General features: G+C 52.3%; 1 protein-coding gene across 1 annotated transcript; it reads left to right on the forward strand.

Moving 5' to 3' along the window:
* The first annotated feature begins 2,009 nt into the window (after positions 1–2,009).
* Positions 2,010–8,992, forward strand: LOC117873877 (fucolectin-like). Its single transcript, XM_034763753.1, has 4 exons — positions 2,010–2,151; positions 2,756–2,847; positions 3,251–3,551; positions 8,714–8,992. Exons 2-4 carry the CDS (start codon positions 2,763–2,765, stop codon positions 8,871–8,873), a joined length of 546 nt encoding a protein of 181 aa, XP_034619644.1. The 5' UTR covers positions 2,010–2,151; positions 2,756–2,762; the 3' UTR covers positions 8,874–8,992.
* Positions 8,993–9,635: the final 643 nt, after the last annotated feature.

A 9,635-nucleotide genomic window follows, 5' to 3' on the forward strand; every position in this document is an offset into this window, starting at 1 on the left:
AGGGGGAGAATGCTTTGTGTCTCTCTGAGCTTCTCCCTCAGATGATCCTTCCACTCCTCCAACAACAGTGAATCTCCAAAGTCAAAGCTTAATGGTCTATCGGTGAGGCCCGGGCTTCACACGGGAGTTGTAGAATGGTCTCCCGCTAAGATAGCTCTGCTATCATCTGACATAGTTTCACCACAGAAGTGTGAGTTATCCCATTAATGACTGGCGGAACCATCTTGTGATGTTATGAGTGTGATATAATATCTCATTGGAAGGTGACAGGGCCAGAAAGAGTTAATTACCTCACAGACTGACCTGAACCATGGTTAGGAAGATCTGTAAATGAATAGAGCTTTGAAATTCAAGTCTGCATTGTTAGAGGTAGAAGGGGAGGTGTTTGCTCAGGTCTTATGATGTAAGCAAACAAGTGTTGTCTATTAGTATAGCTTTGATTCAAAGATCAAAAAAGGAGTATCAGTATTTAGGAAGACACTTGAGTGAAATAGTATTATTGTCTCTATGTCTCTTTGAAGGTTGTGGTAACCTGGATCTGAACTGTGTAATGGATAAATTACCCTGTGCTAATTGCCAGGATGTTTGGGAGAAGGAAAGTTAAGCCTATTGTTTTCTCAGGCCAAAAGGCTGCAGGAAATGTATAAAAACCCTGGGACACGATCCTGCTTCATCTCAGATCTGCTTTGGGTTACAAGAGGGGGAAACCTTAACCCACAAGGATTGAGATCCCCAGTCACTGACTGGAGTCACCCTGAATATGGACATTGGACTATAACCTCTGGACTATTTCTAAAAGGACTTTTGGAAACTACAAGCTCACCTCTGCTATGTATCTGAACCTCAAGAATTGAATTCAAGTCTGTCTGTTTATTGATCTTTTAACCAACACTCGCTCTCTTTTCTTTTTTTTTTTAAATAAATTTTAGTTAGTTAATAAGAATTGACTATAGCGTGTATTTTGGGGAAGATCTAAGTTATCATTTGACCTGGGTCTGGGGCTTGGTCCTTTGGGATCAGGAAAACCTTTTCTTTTATATGATGAGATAAGATTTTCAGAATTTATCATCATCATATTTGACATGTGTGTCAGGACGGAGGCCTGAGGCTGGACACTTTAAGGGAACTGCGTTGGTTGGACTCTAAGTAACCAGTGAGGTACTATAGAAGCTGTTTTGGGCTGGTTGGTAAATCTAAGTATTGGAATATCTACCAGTGTTTGGGGTTTGTCTGCCCCTGTCTGTTTGCAGCTCAACCTAATGGAGTGACCTCAGCTGGCTCCCACGGGCAGCACCGTCACACCTTTCCTTTGTTTCTTGCAAGCAAAGCTATGTCTGTACTGCAGATCAACACTCCTTCCAGTGGTCGCTCCATCATCATTCCTGACTTTTGACTGTCCTCCAGGCAAATGCTTAGAATGAGCAGTTGTTTCTCGGTCCTAGCACTTCACATTTTAAAATGCATGTAGGCAGAAGAAGAGATCCATTCGGGAAGCTCAATTCTGTAATTACATCCAACCCTGACCCCTCTAACGGGGCTGGACAGGGTAGTTTTCTGAATTTACTTCAGGTCTGGATTTCAGGGGACATTGGGTTGCAAAATGCACCCCCCAAAGTACAAGCAAAGGCTGTTTCATCCCAATACGCCTTTTCCCAATCCATTAGACACTGGATAAGGGCAATGAAGTAAACTCTAGCCAACCCAAAGGCTACATTCAGTATTCTCAGGTGTCTGGGGGATCAAGCAGGTTTAGTTATTCGTCAAGGGAGTGTGTTTAGTTTTTCCAGGTTTCCGGGGTCTCAACTGGATTTAGTTTGGCAAGATATACAAGGCATTAGATATATTTGAACCCAGCCCTTCTTTTACTGCTAGTCACAAGGTAGAAGGTTACATACAGAGGGGCGACAGCTTGTATTCAAATTAGGCAAACTTGACTCTTCATTAGAAGCACAGGTCACATCCTCATTGCTCCATGTCAGCTTGTAAAGTACTAACCAGTCAATGAACCGCCCATGGAGAACTGAATAAAAGCAGCTGGATTTCCCTTCCCAAGCGCAGTCGCCCACAGACCGTGGCAATAGCGGAGAACAAGGCTGTAGCTGTTGAACCACCTGGAAGCGAACTGAAGTTTCTGCCTATCTCACAAAATCGGTGACTGAGCTGCCCAGGTGAGCTGGAGAGTCCCTCTTCACCTTTTCCCCAGCTGGTCAGTAGCTTTTGTACCTGCCGTCCTTTTCAGCCAAGCGAGGACATGATCCTCCTAATGTCAACCCTTCCCAGAGGACGTGCACCNAGGTGAATTTCCAGAGAAACTAGAAATAATTTGATAAAATTTCTCAATTCTAACTTTTAATGATTTTTGGCTGAGCTGTAACTGACCAAGCCATAATTAGATTGGCATACAAAGCCTGACTGATGGATGCATAAGGACCTATATTAAAGGATCTAGCCACCCTGGGACAGGTTCACTGGATAAAGCCACCTTTTGTCCCCAAAAGACCAGTGGAAACTAATCAGAAGACATTGTCATAAACACAGTAGGATGGTCTAGTGGGCAGAGGAGGGGAATAGACCAATGAACCATGGTTCTAGTCACAAGTCAGCCCCTTACTTGCTACAAGTTGGTAGCTCCCTGTGCCTCAGTTTCCCTCTCTAAAATGAGGACCATCCGGCGTGTGTGAGGTGCTCATCTGAAACTTGCTATGGATGTACTTTATTCTGATTAAAACATTCGTGTGATCTCCTATGCTGACAGTGCAAGGATGGAGTTTCTCTGGCGTCTGTTGATGATGATCGGGATCCTTGCAGGGACTGGGGTGTCTCAGGGCTGCACCCCACCACCAGGGGGTAAGAAGCTGGCACAATGTTCTTTTATTTTATACCCCATTCCCTTCTGCCCCAACCTTTGCCTTGTAAGACAGCAGAAACCCTGGGCTCCAGCTGGCAGGGACAGACGGGGGAGGCTCCATCTGAACATCATGCCCCATTCCTGCCTTGGGGAGCAGCTCCAGCTGGGTATGGGACGAGAGGAGCTGAAAGCGGTTCGCTCTGGGCTGAGACCCCAGCACCGACCTGCTGTCACTCCCATCCCCTGGGGCCATTACTCCCACTATGAACCTGGCTCTCATGCAGTGGCTGGTTTGTGTCACTGCTGGGAAGGGGCTCTGGCTCCATTTGGGACAAAGGGCATCTACAGCCCCCCCAGCGATGGGCATGTCCCACCTCCCCTCTTCTCGCCCTCTGATTCCAGCTCAGAACTTGGCGCTGGGGCGCCCGGCCACTCAGTCCTCCACGTACGTCGATAACGACGGGACTGCAAAAGCCGTGGCTGGAAAGGCCGTGGATGGAAAACGCGATGGGAAGTGGGTACAAGACTCCTGCAGCCACACCCAGTTCGACACAGAGTCGTGGTGGACCGTGGACTTGGGCAGTCGTCAGTCTGTCTCCGCGGTGATCGTGAAGAACAGGGAGGACTGCTGTGGGGAGAGAATCAGGGGGGCCCAGATCCGCGTGGGAGACTCCCTGGCCGACCATGGCAAGCACAACCCCATGTGAGTTGCTTCTCCATTCTCTGGAGTGAGACGACTCCTCCCAGCTCAGACATGGGGGTTGGGTCTCATTGCCAGCCGAGGCCAGGGCGTGGTCTCTTAACCCAGGGGTGCAAGTAACTTAAAGGACTTACCCATACTCCAGAGTCCTTAGGAGCGGGGCGTGGTCTCTACCAGAAGAGGCGGGGCCTTTAAATTCCTGGGAGCTTTAAATCAGGATTTAAAGGGCCTGGGCCTGGGGCTGTGGTAGCAGCAGCTGGGAGCCCCGGGCCCTTTAAATCGTCCCCGGAGCCCTGCTGCCGGAGCCCGGAGGTAGCGACGGCGGGGCTCCAGTGCTATTTTAAGAGCCGGGGCGGTAGGGGCTGCCGCAGCCCCGGATCCTTTAAATAGCCGCCGGAGCCCCGCCGCCGCTACCCCAGGGCTCCGGGGACGATTTAAAGGGACCCGGGCGGTAGCTGCGGCAGGAGCCCTGGGCCCTTTAAATAGCCGCCGGAGCCCTGCCACACCGCTTCCCCAGGGCTCCGGCAGCAGGGTTCTGGTGGTAATTTAAAGGGCCCGGGGCTCCAGCCGCTGCTGGGAGCCCCGGGCCCTTTAAATTGCCACCAGGAGAAGCCGATCCACCCCGGTATGGTGCACTGGCTCTTGCTGATATGCCGTACCGGGGCATACCAGCTTACTGTCACCTCTGTCTTAACCTGGGAGCTCCCTGAGGCTGCGGGTGCTGTGCCAGTGGTGGTCTGAGTTCCTGGATGGACGGGAACCGCATGTCACTGAGCACAGCGACCCCTGCAGGGCAATCCAGGGTAGAGTCAATCTCTCTCCAGGCCCCTGCATGTTCTCTTTGCCCTTGCAGCTGCTCCTCGTGTAGAATCATCTTATCCAAGGCAACAGGAACTGATTTTCCTAGGATCCATCGATTTCTAAGGCCTGAAGGGACCTGCAGTATCACATCGGCCAGAACACCTCATGCAGTGATTCTGCACTGAGCCCACAATTTCTCTGTGAGCTGCAGTGTATCTTTTAGGGCTTGTCTACACTGGCACGTTTTGTGGGTGAAACCAATGTCGACAAGGAAAAATGGACAAAAACAAAGTTGCCAAAGTGTGTCTACATTTGCTCCCTCTGTCAACAGATCATGTCCACATTTGAGGCACCATTGTCGACAGCGAGAGCAATGGACTGTGGGTATATATCCCATAGTGCCTGGCGACACCATCCGTCGCTAGGTGTTGTGGGAATGCGGAAACAGAGCGCGGCACATCCTGGGACGTGCAAAATGTACCGTCATGCACCGCTTTGTGTCCCAGCCCTCCAACGGTTTCTGGCTTCCTTTCGCGCCGTTTTCCCAACTGTCATTGTTTTGTAGTGCGCACCAGCATCTGCAGTGAGAGTAGATGGATCCCGCACTTCTCTCCTATGCGCTGTTAGCTGTCGTGAGGACATCACGCATGGCAGCACAGTTACTCGCAGAGTTACTGACAGAGGATGAATTGCAGGCACCCGAGTGGGATACAGACAGCAGCCACTTAGCAGTGCTTTGTGCATTCACAGAGCAGCTGCATATGGTGGCCCATCGCTTTTGGGCTAGGGAAACAAGCCCTGATGGCTGGAATCGCATTGTCATGCAGCTGTGGGATGAAGACCAGTGGGTACAGAACTTTAGGATGTGTAAAGCAACGTTCCTGGAGCTATGTGCTGAGCTGTCCCCTGACCTGCGGTGCAAGGACACCGGAATGAGAGCTGCCCTCTCGGTAGGGAAGCGTGTTGCAATCGCTGTGTGGAAGCTGGCAAATCCAGACTGGTACCGGTCAGTCGCAAATCAGTTTGGAGTAGGAAAGTCCACTGTTGGAGCTGTATTACTCCAAGTGTGCAGGGCAATACATCACATCCTGCTGCGGAGGACCGTCACTCTGGGAAATGTGCATGAAATAGTGGCTGGCTTTGCAGGGATGGGTTTCCTTAACTGTGGCAGGGCAATTGATGGCACACATATTCCAATTTTAGCGCCAGACCACCTTGCCTCTGAGTACATCAATAGGAAGGGGTACTTCTCCATGGTGTTGCAGGCGCTTGTGGATCACTGAGAGTGTTTCACGGAGCTCAGTGCAGGCTGGTCTGGAAAGGTGCATGATGTACAGAAAGCTGCAGGTGGGGACTTTCTTTGCAGACCACAAGATCACAGTGGGGGATGTGGAAATGCCCATAGTAATCGTGGGAGACCTGGCTAACCCCTTACAGCCCTGGCTCATGAAACCTTACACAGGACACCTGGACAGCAGCAAGGAGCGTTTTAACAACAGGCTGAGCAGGTGCCGCATGGTAGTCGAATGTGCCTTTGGCCGTTTGAAAGCTCGCTGGAGGGTCTCAATGGCAGGCTAGACCTTACCGAGGATAATATTCCCGTGGTCATAGCCACGTGCTGCACTTTGCATAATCTGTGTGAATCTAAGGGTGAAATGTTTGCAGGTGTGGAGCACTGAGGCAGATCTGCACACTTTGAACAGCCAGATGCTAGAGCTGTCAGAGGAACCCAGAGGGCTGCTATTAACATCAGAGAGGCCTTGAGCAACCACTTGGACAATGAGGGGCAGTAACACATGGCTGCTTTGAAGTTGCTTCCCTGGTGCAGCCATGTACAATTTTGGGGCCCAAGACCCATGCAACACAATGCTGTAGAAGCCTGTTCCCGAGAGTGAATTGGTTGCTATACGCTTTTGTAGAGCACAGAATAAAAACGCTGCACCATTAAATACCTTAGCCTTTAGTTATTGTTAACAATGGTAAAACCTCACAACTGTGTGCAGCTCCAGCTATCATTGTGCAAGCTGTGAGAGCGGGTGGAGTGATGGGGAAACTCACGAGTGGTGTGAAGTGCAAAGGAATGTGTGGGCATGGAGGGGGGTGGGGTTGGCACAGATTTGTGCGTCTGCATGTGCTGCAGTGGAGCTCGACCACGGATCTGCTCAGTCTGCAGCTCTGTCTGATCCTCCATCACTTTTATTATCCGCTCTGTCGCTTGCCTAGCAAATGCAGCGTTCTCTTTTCTGTCCTGCCTTTCGGCTTCCCAGCACTTAGGGTTCTTCCTTATCTGCCGAAGCCTGTCCGCGGGGGTGCGTGGTGTGTTCCTCAAGGTCTGTGCTGAACAGAAGAGGGATGGTTACATTCCAGCAGACGATTGAAACATTTCAGTAACAAAGGCCTTTTGCTAGTAGAAATCACTTTCTCTCGGAGACTCTAGGCAGGCACACAGCTCCGCGAGCAGGGCCGGCTCCAGGCACCAGCCCAGCAAGCCAGTGCTTGGGGCGGCCAATGGAAAGGGGCGGCACGTCCGGGTCTTCAGCGGCGGGTCTCTCAGTCCCTCTCTGTGGGAAGGACCCGCCACCGAATTGCCGCCGAAGAATGAAGCGGCGGCGGTAGAGCTACGACTGAAGTGCCGCCGATCTCGGCTTTATCTTTTTTTTTTTCTGCTTTGCCGCTTGGGGTGGCAAAACAGCTGCAGCCGGCCCTGTCCACGAGCACCCCAATCACGGTGAGTGTCGGGAGTGGGGGGAGGCGTTTGTGCGTACGGACAAAACGGTCACGGCTTGCAGGGCAGCTTTGCAGGGAACACATTCTAAAATTATCCCACATTTTTTCACTTTGTCACTGCTGGCCGACATCTCACTGCTGCGGTAACCAGGGAAACCAGGGCACAACTACTGCATGCTTGCGGCTTTCACCCCGGTCTATATGCAGCTCACTATGTGCCGCTTTGGTCCCAGCTCCAGCGGTTGCTAAATGGCAGGGGACAGTTTCCTACAATGGGGGAACTAACAAGGCTACAATCCCTTGGAATCAGCGGCAGAGGATTAACAAGTAACTCTTGGAAACTTTCCAGAGCCTCTCTCGGGAGGATTCCCTGCAGGTCTCCATCGACACCCTGCTTGGCCGTGCAGATTAGCTACACAGGGCCATGTCCAGCTCACAAAAAACACTACCTGCCTCCCACTTTTCGATTCCCTACACAAGCCACAGCAACTTACCCAGCGTCTCATCTGTTTCCTGCTCCCTGGTGAGCACTTCTGGAGTGGAGAAAAGTTCCTGGTAGCCTGTCCCACTGGGCGACCCCGCTGGGAGCACCACATCCTCTTCTTCATCTAGAATTTCAGCCTCCGGGTTACCCCCTCTTTCTGCTGCCTCCGAAGTATCCATGGGGCTATCGGTGATGGAGGTGGGGTCACCACCGAGGATAGCATTCAGCTCCTTATAGAAGCGGCAGGTCTTAGATGCAGCACCAGAGCAATGGTTCGCCTCCCATGCCTTGTGGTTCACCTGCCTCAGCTCCTTTATCTTTTGCTGCGTGTCCCGATCAGAGCCCTTTTCGCACAAGCCTCAAGAAATTTGCCCATATGTGTCCTGATTCCTACGGGTCACCCGCAGCTGTGACTGAACAGACTCCGCTCCCCATATACTGATCAGATCCAACAGCTCCACGGTGTCCAAGCGGGAGCGCGTTTGGTGCGATAGCCAGCCACGCTCACCTGGGAAGCCAGCAAGGAGGAAATGAGATTTAAAATTCCCGGGGCTTGCAAGGGGGAGGGGCGGGTTGGTTGCAGGACAGCAGAGTTCAAACCGCTGACCAGAGTGGCAGCATGGGAATTGTGGGACACTTTCTGGGGGCCAATAAAAAAAAAATGTGTGGTGTCTACACTGGCTGTTTGTTGACAATAAAAGGAGAGGAAAAGACAAAAGTATCTCGCAGGAGTGGAAGTTTTTTGTTGTCAAAACTGGGCGTTTTTTTTGTTTTTTAAAGTCACATTGCAGTGTGTACGCTATCACTGTTTTGTAACCAAAAGGTAGTTTTTGGTGACAAAACTTGCCAGTGTAGACGAGCCCTTAGACTGACATCCGGTCTTGACATCAAGACTCCAGAGGAAGAAGAATCCACCATGTTCCTCGGTTATCTGCCCCCTCGGTTAATGACTTTGACTGATGAAATGTGAACCTTATTTCTAGTCGGAGTTGGGTTGTGACGGGAACAGGGACACCCCCCGTCTCTTACAGTCTGTCATTCACTCCGTGCTTTGGCCACTGCAGGCTCAGAGTTAAAGGATCGTCCGTCCTGCTGCCAACTCGCCTGTGCTCCCTAATCTCAGCCTCTCGCTCTTGTCTTCTGCTCTTTGCAGCTGCGGGACCATCACCGACACCGCACCAGGATCCCTCAGCACCATCTGCTGCAACGGGCTGGAGGGTCGCTACGTCACTGTCACCATCCCAGGCAGGGCGGAGTATCTCACCCTGTGTGAGGTCGAGGTCTACGGCACCCAGCCGGGGGATGAGTGCTAGGAAGCGGGAGTGACACAGTCCCTGGTGTGGGGAAGCACCTCGCCCTGCACTGAGGGCGGGAGGGGGGAGGTTGGTGCAGGAATGAGCCACTGTCCCCTAATAAACTCCACTGGTCTCTTCCTGCGTCTCTCCTGTCATTTGCCTCCATCCTGCGCCGTTCTGGCCATGTCTCCCCTCCCCTTCCCTGGCAACATGGTTCTGATCCCACACGAGCCAGAGGGGCCTCGGCTCCAAACCCCAGATGGCTTTTAATCCAGCAGTTCTGCTGCTGCTGCTGCTTCCAGCCCTTCCCTCCTCCCAACGCCCACTGCCCATTCCCCAGCCTGCTCCCCCGTCTGAGTACAACCCGCTCTCTGGCTCCCCTGTCCCTTCTCCCAACCTGGGGCTGAGGCACCTGTTCTCCCTTCCCCCTTCAACCCAACGCTCCTTCACAGCCCTCCCCCGAACTCCAGCTGCCCGGCTGTCACTGCTAGCCCTGGGCCATCAGCAGAGCGGGGCTGGCTTTGGCCTGTCCATCCACGAACTCTGCAGCTGCTTGGGCCCTTCTGGGACGCCTCTGACCCTGAGGAGCCCCAGGAGGGTGGAAGAGCAGAGCTGACAGCTGATATGGGGCCAGATTCCAGGCGGGTGCAATTGGGCACAACTCCACTGGTGGCACTGGGATTGCAGCCGCTTATGTCAGGGCTGAATTTCATCCCTATATTGTGCACAGTGATCGTGAGCCAGGCAACGGCAACAAAGCGGTGCCCAGCCCCGAGCCTG

Source organism: Trachemys scripta, chromosome 2, assembly GCF_013100865.1.
Source record: "Trachemys scripta elegans isolate TJP31775 chromosome 2, CAS_Tse_1.0, whole genome shotgun sequence".
Lineage (NCBI taxonomy): Eukaryota > Metazoa > Chordata > Testudines > Emydidae > Trachemys > Trachemys scripta.

Excerpts from the sequence above, each read along its gene's own strand:
- LOC117873877 (XM_034763753.1), top strand. The coding sequence starts at position 2,763 with ATGGAGTTTCTCTGGCGTCTGTTGATGATGATCGGGATCCTTGCAGGG. Across the intron at positions 2,848-3,250 it reads CTGCACCCCACCACCAGGGG|CTCAGAACTTGGCGCTGGGG; the intron begins GTAAGAAGCTGG and ends CTCTGATTCCAG. Across the intron at positions 3,552-8,713 it reads CATGGCAAGCACAACCCCAT|CTGCGGGACCATCACCGACA; the intron begins GTGAGTTGCTTC and ends TGCTCTTTGCAG.